The sequence below is a fragment of the Podarcis tiliguerta genome (genome assembly GCF_965153285.1).
Source record: "Podarcis tiliguerta genome assembly, chromosome: 13".
In the NCBI taxonomy this organism is placed as follows: Eukaryota; Metazoa; Chordata; class Lepidosauria; order Squamata; family Lacertidae; genus Podarcis; species Podarcis tiliguerta.
In genome coordinates this window covers 10,601,118-10,620,082 of record NC_139546.1, presented here as the reverse complement: position 1 = coordinate 10,620,082, position 18,965 = coordinate 10,601,118, and the positions used below count along the sequence as shown (strand labels likewise).

Genomic DNA, 18,965 nt, shown 5'->3' with positions numbered 1-18,965 from the left:
TTATATCTCGAAGAAGAAATCTCAAAGAGCTTTACAACCCATTAAAACATCAAATAAAGAAATCCAGAATAAAACAAATTCACGCTGCAAGGGAAATATTTCAGACCCTTCTCCAAGCGACATTTTGCTTCCCTCCATATTTATTTGCCTACTTAATTTAGCTCATAGCACAGCAGAAGTACTCTAGGAAGCCAGGGTGATGTAGTGGTTAGAGCAGGGGTCAGCAAACGTTTTCAGCAGGGTCCACTGTCCCTCAGACCTTGTGGGGGGCTGGACTATATTTTGAAGGGAAAACAACGAACGAATTCCTATGCCCCACAAATAACCCAGAGATGCATTTTAAATAAAAGGACACATTCTAGTCATGTAAAAACACGCTGATTCCTGGACCGTCCGCTGGCCGGATTTAGAAGGCGATTGGGCCGGATGCGGCCCCTGGGCCTTAGTTTGCCTACCCATGGGTTAGAGTGTTGGACTAGGACCTGGGAGATCATGGTTCAAATATGTACTCGGTCATGAAGCTGACTGGGTGACCTTGGGCCAGTCACAGCCTACCTCACAGGGTAATTGCAATGATGAACTGCTTAGCTGCTTAAGAAAGCTGGAGGGGCCAGCCAGGTGGAGATGACAGGTGCCAACCTGGCATTTGAAGATCTCCAAGTGGTTGCAATTGAACCCATGCAAGTTACAAAACGTGCCTGGCACCTGGCTAATTTCAAATGCTTGGGGGGGGGGGGTGAGGAAGCTGTGGCCTTCCAGATATTGGCAAACTTCAACTCCCTTCTTCCCTGACTATCGGCGACGTTCCCTGACTATCGGGGACGGGGACCATCCTAACCCCAGCCAACCTAAGCTGGATAGGTAAAGGTAAAGGGACCCCTGACCTTTAGGTCCGGTTGTGGCTGACTCTGGGGTTGCGGTGCTCATCTCGCTTTTTTGGCCGAGGGAGCCGGCGTACAGCTTCTGGGTCATGTGGCCAGCATGACTAAGCCGCTTCTGGCGAACCAGAGCAGCACACGGAAACGGCGTTTACCTTCCCGCTGGAGAAGGTATTTATCTACTTGCACTTTGACGTGCTTTCGAACTGCTAGGTTGGCAGGAGCAGGGACCGAACAAGGGAGCTCATCCCGTCGCGGGGATTTGAACCACTGACCTTCTGATCGGCAAGTCCTAGGCTCTGTGGTTTAACCCACAGCGCCACCCGCGTCCCAAGCTGGATAGCATCCTCCAAATCAGCCACCCCCAAACCCAGCCCTCCAGATGTTTTGGGACTACAACTCCCATCATCCCTAGCTAACAGGACCGGTGGTCAGGGATGATGGGAATTGTAGTCCCAAAACACCTGGAGGGTGAGTTTGGGGATGCCAAATCCTTAAATTTCCTGAGGGGTCAAGGCAAGCAGTGCCAGGAGTGCGTGACACTACGGCACGCCCAGTTAACACCTATCAGATGACCAGGTTCAGCATCTAGTCTCTCCAGCTAGTCAAGCTGCTTTTGTAGTGGTAAGTGAGCTCATGCCCACCCCAGCTCTGCTCTGGCGTAGCTCCCCACTGGGGAAAACAGGTTCTGGCAGCATCGCACAAAGGCTATAGTTAAAAGACATGATGAAGTAGCTGGAGCATTTCCCCTGTCCAAAAAAAAAAAGCTAGCACACTTGGAAATTACTTTGGGGGGGGGGGGAGAATAAATGAATCAGATAATCATAGAAATGTAGAGTTGGAAGGGACCCTGAGGCTAAACAAATGGAACCAGGTCAGCTTTGCCGTGGTTTAATGTATTTTAAATCTTGACTTCCGGAGGCGGCGCGAAACCGTGATGGCGGACCTCTTCGAGCTCTGAAGAGGGGCACCGCAGAAAAGGGTTGTTTCGCTACGGCGCAGCGGCAACCCATCAAGAAAAACCACGGACAGAGAGAGTCCGTGGCCGTGGGACTCGGCGGGCACCTGGAGCGACCCCAAATTCGCGGAAGGGACCCCGTAAGGGGCTCCGGAGTGAAGGAGGGGGAGCGGTGCTGTGAGTTCATCGCTCTTTCTGCGGAGGCGAAGCCGCGCGGCTGTCACGGATGAGCGCTGACCTTTCTTCCAAAAAATACTACTCTGAAACAGCAAACCCGTGAGTAAGGACTTAAGATTTGTTACAATAACTTGAAGAAATTTGGCTGAAACCGGGAGACGAGAAAGAGGAAGTCCGTCTTCCGGCACTGCTTATAAGATCAAAGCAGACTGTTTAAAGAGCGGAAAGCGCTGTGAACAGGGAAGCTTTAAGGCTTTAAAGTGGGACTTTCGTGCACACTTGAAATTCTATTCTTAAAGGAAGAAAAAATACAGTTTAAATTGGACTTGGAGCGGTCCCCCATGGGGCGAGGGAAGACTCTAACCCCAAATCTTCGGGTGGCCGGGTGAAGTTGCTTGACTGCGGAACTGTTACAAACTTCCAGATACTTTTGTAACTGAAGTGCAACTTTTGGGCTTACTTAGTTTGAGTGGATACAATTGCAGGCACCTTGTTGGAACATTGTTAAACGTTTTAAAGTGCTCTGCAGGACTTTTTTCTTAGTGTTTTGGAACTAACTTGCTTTTAAAATTGTTTTTGAAAACGGAAACTTTAATGGCGGAAAAGTTACCTTCTTCTTACTAACTTTTGGTGGCACTCCCCCTAGAGGACATTGGATAACAAAGGCCTGGGAAAAGTTTTTTTGCTTACTTTCTTTCTCCAGATTGTTTATAAATTTGGACTTGTCTTTCCCATGGGATTACAACATCTGACCTTGAACATTGACTGATGAGTGGTACAGGAAAGACAAGAGCAGCCAAAGCTAAGGAAGCTAAGGAAAAAGAAAAAGCAAAAAAGCAGGCACAGCTTTTGCAAACAACTTTAACTCAGGGACGTAGACTATCAGTGCCTGCTGTGCTTGCAACACAAAAAGTAGAAAGTGAAAAGCCTGAAAAATCTGAAGAGGAAGATATGGCATCAGGAGGAGCAGAGGCAGCACTGAAACAAGTTTTGGAACAATTGTCAACATTAAATCAAAAAATTGATAACCAATCAACAAAAATTGACCAAGCTACATCCTCGATCCAGAAATTGACAGATCAGGTTTCCCAACACACCCAAGCAATTGAAAAATTGCAAGGAGCAACGGAAGAGAACCGTAAATTGGCAGGGGAAGCCGTTGAAATTGCAACATCAGCTAAAAAAGAGGTTGAGGAAGTTAAAGCAGAAGTAGTATCGGCTTTTCGACTGGGAAGATTGGTAAGAAAAGATAGATCTAGAGACTGTCTAATAGCTTTGAGATCAAGAGAGGAGAGAGACAAAATATTAGGCCTACACTTCAAAAACTCAATTGAGATACAAGAGAAAAGGGTGGAAATCTACCGAGATATTCCTAAACAGCTATTGGATCTGAGAGCCACCTATTCAGAATTGGCTAAGTTGTTGAGACTTAACTCAATCCCTTATAGGTGGGAGTTCCCACAAGGACTATCATTTACTTACAAACAGAAGAAGGTTAAAATAAGATTACCAGAGGATCTACAAAAGTTCCAGCACGACCACGGAGAAGATCTCCAAAAAGAAGCAGCAGCCCTTTGGCCTATACTTAAACCAGGACCCACTCTGCCAGCAGGCGGAGGGACGCCTAAACCCTCGGAATTAGAGGAAAAAGAAGATACACCGCTCTAGGTGTAACAGAATAGTTCAGGATGTCTCTGCAGCTACTCAGTTGGAATATAAATGGCGGAAATTCCCCGGAGAAAAGAAGGAAACTGTTTCATATATTGAAGAAAGAACAATTGGATATTATTTGTTTACAAGAAACCCATGTGACCAGGCTCCACAGGAAAGTTTTGGTCAACAAAAGACTAGGCCAAGAGTTTATTTCCTCAGACAAGGTAAAGAAAAGAGGAGTGGTGATTTATGCTAAGGAGAGCCTGATACCTAAATTTTTATTCAAAGATGAATATGGAAGAATTCTGGCAATTGAAATCCAGACCCAAGGAGAAAAAATATTGATACTAGGAATTTATGCTCCAAACGACGGGAAATCAGAATTTTTCAAGAAGCTGCATGAGACGCTGCTGGACTATCTGGACTATGCTAACATCATAATGATGGGAGACATGAATGGAGTGGTGTCTACACATATGGATAAGTCTTATAACCAAAATCTAACATCAGACGGCAGACTGCCTAAAACTTTTTTTGAAATGACTGACAATCTGGATTTGATTGATATATGGAGGACAAAGAACCCCCTAGGTAAAGAAGGAACTTTCTTCTCTGAGGCCCACCTGTCCTGGTCAAGGATCGACCAAATCTGGACCTCCAGGGGGCTGGCACCCAAGACTAAAAAGGTGGAAATCTGCCCAAAAACATGCTCCGACCACAACGCTCTGAAATTAGATCTCAGACTTACTCAAACCGGTTCCTTCAGATGGAGAATGAATGACACTCTTTTAAGAGATCAAGAGATTGTGAAAAAGGCCCAAAAAACATTAAAGGACTATTTTGAGATAAATTTGAATACTACAGTAGAAAAAAGAACGATCTGGGACGCAAGCAAAGCTGTCATGAGGGGGTTTCTGATACAACAGAATACAATTAAGAAGAAGCTCTGGAATGGAAAGAAAGATAAAATACTGGAGAAAATACATCAAGGAGAGAAAAAATTGAGAACTAAACCAAAGTCAAAGGATCTGTTGAGAGAAATTAAATTCCATCAAGCAGAATATTCAAAATTGATTAATCAGGAGATTGAATGGAAAATAAAACAGATGAAGCAAAGATCCTTTGAATCAGCAAATAAATGTGGAAAGCTGCTAGCTTGGCAGCTGAAAAAAAGACAAAAGTTGAATACAGTTACAAATCTAGAGATTGAAGGAAGAACGGTGCAGAAACCAGAGGAAATTAGGAAGTGCTTCCACAGATATTTTAAAGAACTTTATGTACAGGGGCCTCAGAAAGAATCAGAGATAGATCATTTTTTAAAGACAAATGGACTATCAAAAATAACTCAAGATAAAAGATCAATCTTGAACTCTACAATAACCACCCAGGAAATTGAAAGTGCCATTCAGAACATGCAACTAGGCAAATCTCCAGGCCCGGATGGGCTTACCTCCAAATACTACAAGACTTTGAAAGACTATTTAACACAACCCTTGTTGGAGGTATGCAACCAGATCATGGATGGGAAGAGGGCACCAGAAACGTGGAAAGAAGCGTTCATCACATTGATACCTAAGATAGAATCTGAAAAGACTCAACTCAAGAACTACCGCCCCATCTCACTCCTGAATGTGGATTACAAAATATTTGCAGACATTTTGGCAAGTAGACTTAAAAAAGTTTTAATTGAAGTAATTCACAAAGACCAAGCAGGCTTTCTCCCTGGTAGACATTTATATGAGAATACCAGAAACATCATCGATATTTTGGAACTTTTACAAACTAACAGGAACACAAGGGCGGTGTTAATTTTTGTTGATGCGGAGAAAGCATTTGACAATATATCTTGGATGTTCATGAAGAAAAACTTGGAAGGGATGGGAGTGGGGCGGGGGTTTGAAAATGGGTTACGAGCAATTTATTCAGAGCAAAAGGCCAAATTAATAGTGAACAATGTGGTGACGGAGGAGTTCAAAATTGAAAAAGGGACACGACAAGGGTGCCCTCTATCCCCTCTTTTATTCATTTCAGTCCTGGAGGTGCTATTGAACATGATAAGGGAGGACCGGCTGGTACAAGGGATAGAGGTCGGAGTGAAACAATATAAACTTAAAGCTTTTGCAGATGACCTAGTTTTGACATTGCAGGAGCCAGAATCCAGTACAAAAAGAGTTCTTGAACTTATATCTGAGTTTGGTCAGGTGGCGGGGTTTAAGTTGAACAAACAAAAAACCAAGGTTTTGACCAAGAATTTGACACTTACAGAAACAGAGGGGTTTCAGAGAGAAACAGAATTAAATGTGGTAAAGAAAGTGAAATACCTAGGGATCTATTTGTCTTCCAAAAATTTGAATTTATTTAAGGACAATTATGAAAAATGCTGGTTGGAAGTAAAGAAGGATTTAGAAATTTGGTCAAGATTGAAACTTTCCTTGTTGGGAAGGATTGCAGCAATTAAAATGAACGTATTGCCGAAAATGTTATTCTTGTTTCAAACCCTACAGATCGTGGACAGAGAGGAATGTTTTGGAAAATGGCAGAAGGATATATCTAAGTTTGTCTGGCAGGGCAAAAAGCCCCGAATAAAGTATAAAATATTAACTGATTCAAAAGAAAGAGGGGGGTTTGCCCTGCCGGATTTGAGGTTGTACTATGAAGCTGCAGCCTTCTGCTGGCTGAAAGATTGGTTTTTGCTAGAAAACACCGACGTCCTAGATCTGGAAGGTTTTGATAATGCATTTGGTTGGCATGCATATCTATGGTATGACAAGGTTAAAGTTCACAAATTGTTTAAAAGCCATATTGTCAGAAAAGCGATTTTTGCAGTCTGGATGAAATATAAAGACTTATTAGAGAGTAAAACACCGAGGTGGCTATCACCGGTGGAGGCCAAAGCTCGAAAAAGACCCAATATGGAGGCCTATTGGCCGAAATATTGGGAATTAATTGAAAAAATTGGAGACGGTTGGAAGTTGCAGAGCCAGGACAAATTAAAAAACAAGGTGCGAGATTGGTTACATTATGCTCAAATTCAAGAGGTTTTTAAAATGGATAAAAAGGTTGGTTTCCAGGAGGGGAAATCGAAACTAGAGACAGAATTGTTAGAACCAAAGACCAAGATTTTATCTAGAATGTATAACTTGCTGCTTATGTGGAACACACAGGATGAGATAGTTAAATCTGCTATGATAAAATGGGCACAGGATGTTGGACATAATATTATGTTTGAAGACTGGGAAAGGTTATGGAACACCGGAATGAAATTCACGGCATCTAGTGCCTTGAAGGAAAACATTATGAAAATGATATACCGGTGGTACATGACCCCAGTCAGGCTAGCCAAGATGCATCACCTGTCTGACAACAAATGTTGGAAGTGTAAGGAAGCAGAGGGGACTTTCTTCCATCTCTGGTGGACCTGCCCAAAAGTGAAGGCCTTCTGGGAAATGATTTATAATGAATTGAAAAAGGTATTTAGGTATACCTTTCCTAAGAAACCAGAGGCCTTCCTGTTGGGCATGGTGGACCAGAAAATGTCAAAGAAAGATAGAACTTTGTTTATGTACGCTAGCACAGCAGCAAGAATACTCATTGCAAAGAGTTGGAAGACACAAGATTTGCCCACGCTGGAGGACTGGCAGACGCAGTTGATGGACTACATGGAGATAGCTGAACTGACCGGCAGAATCCGAGATTTGGATAAAGAAACAATTGAGGAGGACTGGGGAAAATTTAAAGATTATCTGAAAAAATATTATAAGCTGTATGAATCCTAAGAAAGTGCATGATTAGGAAACGTTAAGCTTCTGCGAATATGATTAAGTAAATGGTAAAATTAGTGACAAAAGAGAAAAGGAGACAATTTAAATTGAATATGTTATGTTTATTTTAAAGGTATTGAAATTGAGATATAATATATTGTATTTGGATACATAACATTCGAAAGTTACAACAAGGTATGAAATAAGGTAACAAAATGCTGACATTGTTAATGCAAAGAACGCAGAATCGGAAGGGGTGGGGAAGTCCAAGTTTTATTTTGTTTTTGTTGTTAAAAAAGAGAAAATTTGTTTCTTGTAACTACTTTATTTGTTTATAAACCTATAAAATTATGGAAAGAAACGCAATAAAAAAATTTATAAAAAAAAATAATGTATTTTAAATCTTTGTATTAAACGTATTTTGGGACGCGGGTGGCGCTGTGGGTTAAACCACAGAGCCTAGGGCTTGCCGATCAGAAGGTCGGCGGTTCGAATCCCCATGATGGGGTGAGCTCCCGTTGCTCGGTCCCTGCTCCTGCCAACCTAGCAGTTTGAAAGCACGTCAAAGTGCAAGTAGATAAATAGGTACCACTCCGGCGGGAAGGTAAACGGTGTTTCTGTGCGCTGCTCTGGTTCGCGACATGCTGGCCACATGACCCGGAAGCTGTACGCCGGCTCCCTCTGCCAATAAACTGAGATGAGCGCCGCAACCCCAGAGTCGGTTACAACTGGACCTAATGGTCAGGGGTCCCTTTACCTTTATTAAATGTATTTTAGTGTATTTTTAATCTCTGTTGGAAGCCACCCAGAATGGATGGGGTACAAATAATAATTTTTAAAAATTTATTATTATTATTATTTAGTCCAAGTCCACGCAATGCAAGAATATGCAGCTAACCTATACGGGGATCAAACCTGCAACCTTGCCGTTATCAGCACCACGCTCTAACCAATTGAGCTACCTAGGCTGACAGACAAGGATGGTTAAGACAGAGGTGCGCAAAATCAGGCATGGTATTGAGGAGGGGGAATATCCCCGCCCCTTTCAATGCTAAAACTGAGGGTCACGCTGTTAAATTGGTTGGCCAGCAGACTGGGGACAGACAAAAGAAAGTCACACAATGCATTCCTGGACCACAATTCCCATCATCCCTAAACATTGGCCACATTGGCTAGGGCTGATGGGAGCTGGAGTCCAGGAACAGCTGAAAGACCACAGGTTCCCCAGCCCTGACGCAATGTATAGAACTTACGGCCACAAGAGACAATGGCCATGGGCTTAGATGGCTCTAAAATGGGATTGGACCTATCCTCTATAAATGGGCCTATCGATAGGTATTAGCCATAATAATTAGTCCAACGGGGACGCGGGTGGCGCTGTGGGTTAAAGCCTCAGCGCCTAGGGCTTGCCGATCAAGAGGTCGGCGGTTCGAATCCCCGCAGCGGGGTGCGCTCCCGTTGTTCGGTCCCAGCGCCTGCCAACCTAGCAGTTCGAAAGCACCCCCAGGGGCAAGTAGATAAATAGGGACCGCTTACTAGCGGGAAGGTAAACGGCGTTTCCGTGTGCGGCTCTGGCTCGCCAGAGCAGCAATGTCACGCTGGCCACGTGACCCGGAAGTGTCTTCGGACAGCGCTGGCCCCTGGCCTCTTTGAGTGAGATGGGCGCACAACCCTAGAGTCGGACACGACTGGCCCGTACGGGCAGGGGTAATTAGTCCAACAGCCATGGAGAGGGCTGTTGGGTTCAAGCCCTGCTGTGGGCTTCCCAGAACCATCTAATTCAGCCGGGGGACGGGGGCAGGCGAGCTGTTGATGGACCATCTCCCATCAGCTCCAGGCAACATGGCCACTGGTGATGGAAGATGGGAACTGTAGTCCGACAGCATATAGAGGGCCACAGTTTCTCCATTCCTGCTTTAGCTGGACATACATGCTTCCAATTTTACTGCTAAGCAGGATTAAATAGGAGGTGCTCAAAGTACATTATGAAGAGAGACTCTGTCTGTGTGGACAACCCTGCGTCGAGGACCTGTGCCATTACAGTGGTACCTCGGGTTACATACGCTTCAGGTTACAGACTCCGCTAACCCAGAAATATCACCTCGGGTTAAGAACTTTGCTTCAGGATCAGAACAGAAATAGTGCTCCGGCGGCGCGGCAGCAGCAGGAGGCCCCATTAGCTAAAGTGGTGCTCCAGGTTAAGAACCGTTTCAGGTTAAGAACGGACCTCCGGAACGAGTTATGTATGTAACCAGAAGTATTTATTGCAGTGCCCGTTATATATAGACCCAAGAGACCGATTTATAAAACCCCTGTTTATGAGTGGAATATATCTGAATAGGGTGGAAAGGGTGAAATGACGACTGTTACTTATAAAGTAGCACTCTATGGGCTGGCAGCTAAGAAGATCAGGAGGAAGGAACTAGATAAAATAGTCAATTGCAAGGGGATTCAGATATTTAATTTGGCACATCTTACCTGAGAATCTTCTGCCACTCTATTCTATTTAATGCAACAAATAATTTTAGTAGCCGTGACCGTGGTTTTATTGTATGTGTGGTGCCCAATGATTGTTATGCTTATGGTTATTGTTGTTGTTTTTTGTTGTTCTCCTTCTGAATAAAGCCATGGCCTATGGCATAGGAGGTGCTCCCCAGCCATGACGGAGCAAAGGAAGGGGGAGGAATAATAATAATAATAATAATAATAATAATAATAATAATAATTTATACCCCGCCCACTCTGGGTGGCTCAAAGCAGCATGTGTATATTTAGCCCCCAATAACTTGTCTCTGGGATTTGTGATGCAGCCTTTTCATGCCTTCAGCCAAATCATCTACCGCCCCAAATTTTGTTTCCTCTTGGGAGGGCAACAGGGCCTACAAATGCAGCCATGTGTTGGCAAACCAAGGCTACAACTCGCTGGGCAGTCCAGCTTGGAGATCCCTCCCCCCTCCTCCCAAGCCAGGGCTAGCGCTTCCTCTTCGTGGACGTCTAATAACACCTCTGCGGAGATCTGGAGAACCCCAAACCTGTTCCTTCCAGGCTGCAGTGATGCATCGCCTCCAACATGTCACATCCCGTTCCTCTTGACAGGACCTGCCTTTGTGACTGGAGAGGTTTCAGAGCAGAAAGGTGTGCGTGAGTGTGAGAGAGAAAGAGACTCCCAATTTCCCCAGCAAATCCAGCTTCGGGCTAAGCTAAACCTTGGCCAGCCAGACTGGAATCCGTTTCTCTACAACGTTTTACCTGTACAGTGGTACCTCTGGTTAAGAACTTAATTCGTTCTGGAGGTCCGTTCTTAACCTGAAACTGTTCTTAACCTGAAGCACCACTTTAGCTAATGGGGCCTCCTGCTGCCGTCGCGCCGCCGGAGCACGATTTCTGTTCTCATCCTGAAGCAAAGTTCTTAACCCGAGGTACTATTTCTGGGTTAGCAGAGTCTGTAACCTGAAGCGTCTGTAACCTGAGGTACCACTCAGTGGCGTAGCGTGGGGGGGTGCAGGGGGGGCCAGCCGCACCGGGCGCAACATATGGGGGTTAGGGGGCGCAAATCCACGGGTTAGGGGGCGCGAATTACTTGCCTTGCCCCGGGTGCTGACAACCCACGCTACGCCACTGGTACCACTGTACCACACTTCGTCCAAGGATCACAGAGCAGTTTAGAATGTAAAAATACATAAATACATACCATCATAACAAACAATAACCCCCCCACACTGTTTAAAAGGCCATAGGTTGCTTAATTAGCCAAAGGCCTGGGAGAAGAGGAATGTTTTTGCCCGGTGCCTAATGATAGGTAACGAAGGCGCCAGGCGAGCCTCCCTGGGGATAGCATTCCACAAGTGGGAAGCCACCACAGAAAAGCCCCTGCTCTCCAGATCTCTTGCAGAGGAAGCCCACAAGGGCAAAGGTATGCCTAGTATCCAAGGTACTAGGTCAGAGAAAGGAAATATTTTATTAAAGGGAACAGCCTCGTTCTACCCTAGAGCAAGCATCATTATTCCTGTAAAAAAATCAACTGGCACAAATCTACGGCTTCAGCTGATGTCAAGAAATTCATCCTTTGGAGCTGGTCTGGGAAGATGAATGGCTTCTTTCTGAACTCTGGTCGGGCTGTGAAGGGCCCTGTGTCCCAGCCAGCCAAAAGGCAGCCCTGCTCTCTGTCACTCTTGAAGCTGGCCAGGGTTCAGCTCTCCATGACTTCCTTTTGCCCACGGTGAAGAGGAAATGGGCTGGGAGGAAGAGGTGGCCAAGCAGCCAAGACAACAGCTCATTCTGCATAATTCATGGCTGTAGAATTACATAAGGATTATAAATATGAGGAGACACCCGCTCCCCAACTCACGTTGCCAGCAAATCATTCCTGCCACTTAGTTCATGCTACCTATCCGGAGAAAGCTCACCCTCCCCCGAAATTGGGAGGATGAGGAGACGGGCAGTGCTGCCCTGGGGACGGCTCCCAAACTGCTTACAGGACGGAGCCAATCACGCCGATGGGGCCGGGGGTGCTATCCTGCAGGTTAGATCGGCCCCAAAGAGCATATATCCTAGGTGCAAAAGCGCCTAAAGAAGTTTATGCGCCGATTTCTACCGCGCCAGTCCTCCATGAATCCACCTTCCTTTGCAAATCAAGAACGCAGGTCCAGGGCTGCATGAGTCAAGGCTCACTAAAGCCTCCGAACACGTTTCAAGCGAATTCCTTTACACTGAGTAAAGCGAGCAATTCTCTCCCCCCGCCCCCGACGCACAGGACAGAGCTTCCAAAGGAGAACCCGCAGCTAACCTGCGCGAATTTACGTCCCAGGCGCGTTCAGAACACTTTGTCCTCCTGGTCCGTCCGTCCCCCGGGTATCGGGGGCGCGGGGACGAGGTAAGGCACGCGGGCTCCTCTAGGGTCGCAAAAGCGCAAGATATTAAAAAAATAAAAGTGAGATCTGCCGGCAAGCTCTGCAGAAACTGCAGCCCCCTCCCCCCCGGCGGGAACAGGGCGCAGCAAGTAACTCCGGGAGCTGCCCAACTCACCTCGTCGCCTTTGCTGCGCAATTCGAAGGACTCCTCGGCTTCGTCGTCGTCCGCCCCCCCTTTGCCTGCCTCGCCATAGTCGCGTCGGAGCAAGGTGAAGCCTTGCCTGCAGCACAGCAACCACCACAAGCCGCCGGGGAACGGCATCCGGCGCCTGAGCTCGCCGCGGGAGCCTCGATCCGCGCGCGCAAGGCGAGCCAAGGAAAGGACGGTGCGCCCAGGGCGCGTTTGGAGACGCCAAACAGGGACCCTCCCGGCGCGCAGCTCCCCGGCCGTCTGGCGCGCTCGCTCAGCCCGCTCTCGCCCCGCCCCGGCTCTCCCCGCCCCCGCGCCCGAGCTGGGGAAGAAGAGGAGGAGGAGGAGCGCGTCCCGGCCCAGCTCCGCCGGTTGCCCCGGGAGGAGCCGCCCTTTCCGGGGGGCCGGCAGCCGGATGCGTCACGCGGACCGGCTTGGAGAGGGAGACAGGCCCGGGGCGCGCTCGGCTTTCCTCTGCCCCGGAGCGGGAGGCAAAGCAGGCGGGCGGGCTCCGGTCCGGTGCCAAAACTCAAGGATCGGGGCCGGGTGGAGCGATCGGGGCGGCTCAGAAAGCGCCGCCAAGACGGGGCTGCGCCTTTTCCCGACTTCGGCCGGAGAAGGGAAAGCGCAGTGGCGAGTTGGGGGGGGGGTCTCGATCCGAGTGAACCGGAGCCTCTGGTATGGCAGCAGGGAGGCTTCTGCGCGAGAAACAAGAGGCGCAGTTCTCCTGAGCATATGCAGAGGTTTTCGTTCCCCGGCCGCAGTGGCGTTAACCGGCTCCCTCTTAAGTACACACCTGGAGTTGTAATGGAGGGAAATGTGTGATTTCCTGGCGAATTTGGAAGGCAGGCTTGGCACGCCGAATAGCTTCCAACATTCCCCGATGGAGAGATGGACGTCCACGGGGCAGCTTCCAACATATATAGAAACATAATGAAACGTTAACCAGAAAAACTTCCTTATGTAGGGCTGCCATGAGATATCACCTAAAGGTTGTATAGTTACTTATCTCCTTGGCTCCGGGGTCGCCTAACTCCATACCCTCCTACATTTCTCCGATGAAAACAGGGGCGTCCTAAGGAAAAGTGGGACATTCCAGGATCAAATCAGAAACCAGGACAGCATCTATGAATCTGGAACTGTCCCTGGAAAATAGGGACACTTGGAGGGTCTGGACAAGCCCTGAAAGATGTGGAACATAATAAAAGAGGAGAGTTGTTCTGAGAATGGGCAGACTCGCTTTTTCTATATTCCCAGGGTCCCAGGGCAAGGAATGTGTTATATATAGGCAGTGTCGTAGCGTGGGTTGTCAGCATCCGGGGCAAGGCAAATAATTTGCGCCCCCTAACCCGTGGAATTTAGCACTGAGCCAGGTAGAGGCAGAGAGCTGCGAGTGCGAGCGCCCCCCCGATGTTGTGCCCGGTGCGGCCGGCCCCCCCTGCACCCCCCACGCTACGCCACTGTATATAGGCCAGCCAAAGGCCTGGCAATTTTCATTTTTAAAAATCCTTCTGCATTACAGAAATTAAGAACTCTTAGGCACATCAGGTTCTTTGTGGTAGCTCCAGAGAAGCTGCGAAACATTCGACTGGGGAAGACAAGTCTATCAACAGCTATCAGTCACCCAACTATTAATTAGCCTCCGTGTTGGGAGGTGCTATGTGATTAAATACTAGGCTAGCCAGCAGTAGGGAAGGGTGGCTGTTGACTTCACGTCCTGCTCTTGAGTTTCCCTGGAGGCGTTTAGTTAGCCACTGTGGGAAACAGGATGTGGATTAGATGGTTTCCTTGGCCTGATCCCACAGGGCTCTTATTAGGCTTTGCATTTCAAAGGCGGTGGCAGCAGCTCTGCAACTGCCTCTTCCTTCACCCATCAGCTTTTCCCATCAACTAATGAGAAAACAAGTTGCATGTGAGGGGTTTTGTAGTGAATTTCATGGTTTTTGTTGCACTTACCTTACCTCTGAGGTGGCCAAGGATATTCCTGTATGACAGCTCCTTCAGTCGACAAATCATCTCACCAGCAGTCTGCACCTTGCAGCCTCCCCAGGTGCCCAAGTTTCAGCTAGAGCTCAGGGGAAACCTTTATGAGGCAATCTTTCTTGTGAGAGGGGTAAGGAAGTGTGGGAAACCAAGGAGGCTGTACATGTGCTTGAGAAATGTTTACCAGAAAGAAAAACATACACCACCCTTCTCCACCTCTCAGCAGTAAGGAAGGCTCCAAACCTCGCAGCCACTGAATTTCTAAAGAACCCTGAGAATGATGCAAAAAATAAAGTAACAATTTTTAGTTTTTTTTGCAGAGGATGAAAAATCAAGTAACTGGAGGACAAATTCCAACACAGCACTGTGCAAAGTCTTTGTTATTCTGCCGTATTCAAAACAACCATTTTCACATTTGATGTTAAAAAAATGTGTTTCTGAGTGTACCTCTTGCTCTGTTTATACTACATGCTACTCATGTGGAAAAGAAAGCAGAACAGCATGGAATTTTAACACTGATGGTACATTTTTCTAAGCAGCTTGTTGCAGACTGATCTAAAATATGTAGGAAGATTTCAAATTGCGGTTTGTGGTTTTTGCTTTCAAACAGCTGCAGGGAACCTGGTTTTTATATCTCCCCCTGTGCCATTTTTCAGATAAAAGACCATGCCCCTACCATGCCCCTACCCAATTTAGGGGGCTCAGGTGGGCTTTTTTTTTTTAAGGGGGGGAGTGAAACCTATCCCAGTGCCACTGCTGCAGTCAAAATCTGAAGCCTCCATAGCTGCTTTTAATTGGGAAATATTAAAAGAAATATATAAAGAAACCCTGTCATGGATCTCCTGAATCATATTTCAGAATTTTTGCAACTCTGCATGAGAGGAGGGTAAAATGATATTAATAGGTAGCTAAACTGTGTTAAGGGACGCGGGTGGCGCTGTGGGTTAAAGCCTCAGTGCCTAGGGCTTGCCGATCGAAAGCGGTTCGAATCCCCGCGGCGGGGTGCGCTCCCGTTGTTCGGTCCCAGCGCCTGCCAACCTAGCAGTTCAAAAGCACTCCCGGGTGCAAGTAGATAAATAGGGACCGCTTACTAGCGGGAAGGTAAACGGCGTTTCCGTGTGCGGCTCTGGCTCTCCAGATGCAGCTTGTCACGCTGGCCACGTGACCCGGAAGTGTCTGCGGACAGCGCTGGCCCCCGGCCTCTTGAGTGAGATGGGCACACAACCCTAGAGTCTGTCAAGACTGGCCCATACGGGCAGGGGTACCTTTACCTTTTACCTTTAAACTGTGTTAAGTTGCCCCCAACAGCTAAGGTGCAATTGGTCATTTTAGTTGTATGGTCCTAAGGACCCCTCCCCCCACTATTTAGACAGAAAATAAGGGCTTCAAAATGTAGTAAGATAAGCCTGCTGCATTTGTGGGCCTTGTTGCTAATTTGGCTTGGACTTTGGCCTCCCGCAGTGCTCCCCTGATGGCATCACTGCTGCCCAGGCTGCTGCCAAGTAGATTCCTGGAATGGCATCTCTTGCCTGGTCAGTTTATCCACGGCAGCTGACTCTGAAAGGATTTCTTTTAAAAAAAAATTATTAGAGGTTTAGAAATTACAGAAAAAAGAAAAAGAAAGAAGAAGAAACAATATGAATTTAACAAAACATACATTATAGTTACAATAAAAAAATACAATACAAAAAAAATGAAAAAATGAAAAAACAACAACACATTAAACACACACATCCAATATTCCATATCTTTACCTTTCATTAACTTGTTTCATCGACCTCCTCACACCTCCCTTTTTTGTATTTTATTTCAATTAACTATTTCAGCAAATTCTTTCCATCTTACTCAATTTTTGTTCTATAATTTATCTTAACAGTCTAACCTTAAATTTTTCATTTTATCCCGTTATCAATCCACTTTTACTTAAGTCTTTATTACATTTCTGCTAAAGCCATATAACTTCATTCCAGCATCCTTCTAACATTCTTCCACCGACTCTTCTCCCTGGTCTCGGATTCTGCCAGTCATTTCCGCCAGTTCCATGTAAGGATTTCTGAAAGAATTATGCCCCGAGATTCCACCACCATCCCTGGTTTGGATGCGTATCTGTTTTGCAGGGATCAGAGCTTTTGGTATCTCTCAAAATCTTAACAGATCCAATATTCAGGGAAGGATGTCAAAAGAACATGAGAGGGAGGTGTTGGCAGGCTGAGGGGAACGCCAAGTCTGTAGTATCTTTGGGGTGAGGACACAGGATGCTGCCTGTTTTTGGGCAGGGGGAGGGGAGAAAACTCTTTTTTTTATCCCCATATTGTGGGTCGAACTGTACACAGCAATTCTGCAGCATAAATAGGTAAAGGGAGCCCTGACCATTAGGTCCAGTCGTGACCGACTCTGGGGTTGCGGCACTCATCTCACTTTACTGGCCAAGGGAGCCGGCATACAGCTTCCAGGTCGTGACCAGCATGACTAAGCTGCTTCTGGTGAACCAGAGCAGCGCACGGAAACGCCGTTTACCTTTCCGCCGGAGTGGTACCTATTTATCTACTTGCACTTTGACGTGCTTCTGAACTGCTAGGTTGACAGGAGCAACGGCAGCTCACCCTGTCACGGGGATTCGAACCGCCGACCTTCTGATCAGCAAGTCCTAGGCTCTGTGGTTTAACCCACAGCGCCACCCGCGTTCATTGTTATACATGTATTGCAGGTTGGAGGGCTTCAGTGAGAATAGTCTACAGCAGCCCTGCCCATATAGTGTACTGTTAATTTTGCAGGTGAGGCTGAGGTTAGTTTGGTTCCCCACTCAAAAAATTCCCCACACCTCTCAGGTTGCAGCAAAGGTCAGTCTACTTAAATTGCCTCTTTGCACTTCCAGGTGGAACCAGTCACTCAGTCACATGCTGAACTCCTGTTCCAGTGACTTGCATGCAGACTGGTTGCATTTTTAAACGTTCAGAACCTTAAAACACAGATAACATACAAACTTGAAGTAAGACCCAAGTTAGAACAAAGACTCCTTCCTTTGATACTAACTCTCCCCCTTGCCCGACCAATTCAGCCACAGGATCAGGTTCACACATGCAAACCAGGGCAAACTGCAACATTTTGTTGTGGACTCTTGTTCACTGTTCCCTGACACTTTTGAAAAATACCATATTTTTCATTAATGCCACTTCTGGCTGGAAACCTCCTGTTTTTACTTAGTAAAACTGAAACACACACTTTTAGACAGTGCTTTTTTTCTTTAAAAATGTTTAGGGGTACTCTCATTTTGATTCAAGAAAACCACCATTTTATAGTTCAAATCGGGGAAAATAAATACAGTAAAGGAACAAAAGTACAAAGATTCAGAAAAAGATTAGAGGTATACGTACCCCTGTGTTCCCCCAGAAAAAAGCACTGCTTTTATATATACAGTGTACCTTGGGTTACATACGCTTCAGGTTACATACACTTCAGGTTACAGACTCCGCTAACCCAGAAATAGTGCTTCAGGTTAAGAACTTTGCTTCAGGATAAGAACAGAAATCTGTCTCCGGCGGCGCAGCAGCAGCAGGAAGCCCCATTAGCTAAAGTGGTGCTTCAGGTTAAGAACAGTTTCAGGTTAAAAACGGACCTCCGGAACAAGTTAAGTATGTAACCAGAGGTACCGCTGTATACACAAACAAGGCTTTCAAATTTCTTATTTTTTTACTACTTGATTTTGAACGACTCTAAGCCTTCAGACTTGTTGATAAAAATGTGAGCAGTATTAAGCATGAGCTTGCTAGGCTCAGTGCCTAGTTTTAGTCTTCCTGATTCCTAACATCTCCCACTGTTAAGGTTTAGCAGGGGTTAAACCCGCTTGCCCCCGCCTTGGCGTAAATGCTGGGTCAAGCAGCATCTCAGAACAACTGGGTGGGTTCGGGCTGAGCTCTGGACAGAGGAAATGCAGGCCTGCCAAATTCACTCCCACACTTGTCTGGCTGGGCTGAAGACTCTCCTCCCAGTGGAATTTTAACCGTCGCACGCTCTCTCTCCCCCCCCCCCTTTGCATGTAAACCCTGTTACTTTTGCAGCCGTGAAAAGTCGCAGTGCGCCACACAAGCAGACTGCGCGATCGAGAAACACCCTTTCAAATGGCACCTGCAAGCATTCAAATGCGCTTGAAGTTTGGTGCGCACATCGTGTCTTGCAGGTGATTAACCCTTCCGAACAGGTGCATCTGTGGTTAGCTGACAGCCATCCGAGGGTACTGACTTATTTCAAAGGTGTGCACCCCACTTTTTTAAAAAAAGATACTAGAGAGGGCTTCCAACATCCCTGATCAAACAAATAAAAACCAACTCGTCACACATTTTACTTCTGAAGGGGGGTGGGGAGTGGGGTATTCTGACATCTCTGTCAGTCTAATTCTTCCCCCCCTTCATAATATTCTTTATTGGTTTTCATTAATGTACTCCACATACACATACTGTATTACATTTTACACTTATATTTGCTCCTAAGAGCTGACTCCCTTCCTTCCTTCTTCTG

The 18,965-nt window shown here is 46.5% G+C and overlaps 1 protein-coding gene across 3 annotated transcripts in view; it reads right to left on the bottom strand.

Annotated features, from left to right (window-relative positions):
* The window catches only part of PLEKHH3 (pleckstrin homology, MyTH4 and FERM domain containing H3), a 47,451-nt gene extending 32,486 nt beyond the window's left edge, over positions 1-14,965 (bottom strand). Inside the window, exons 1-2 of one of the 3 annotated variants that reach the window (XM_083407745.1) lie at positions 14,424-14,965; positions 13,264-13,377 (exon numbers count right to left, since the gene is read on the bottom strand). In XM_083407745.1, coding sequence (XP_083263871.1) covers positions 13,264-13,377; positions 14,424-14,483 — 174 coding nt within the window. In that variant the 5' untranslated portion in view covers positions 14,484-14,965. Of the gene's footprint in view, positions 1-12,452; positions 12,823-13,263; positions 13,581-14,423 lie in introns of those variants that run through there. The other 2 variants (XM_083407744.1, XM_083407746.1) reach the window with 2 other exon arrangements.
* Between the last annotated feature and the right edge of the window lie 4,000 nt (positions 14,966-18,965).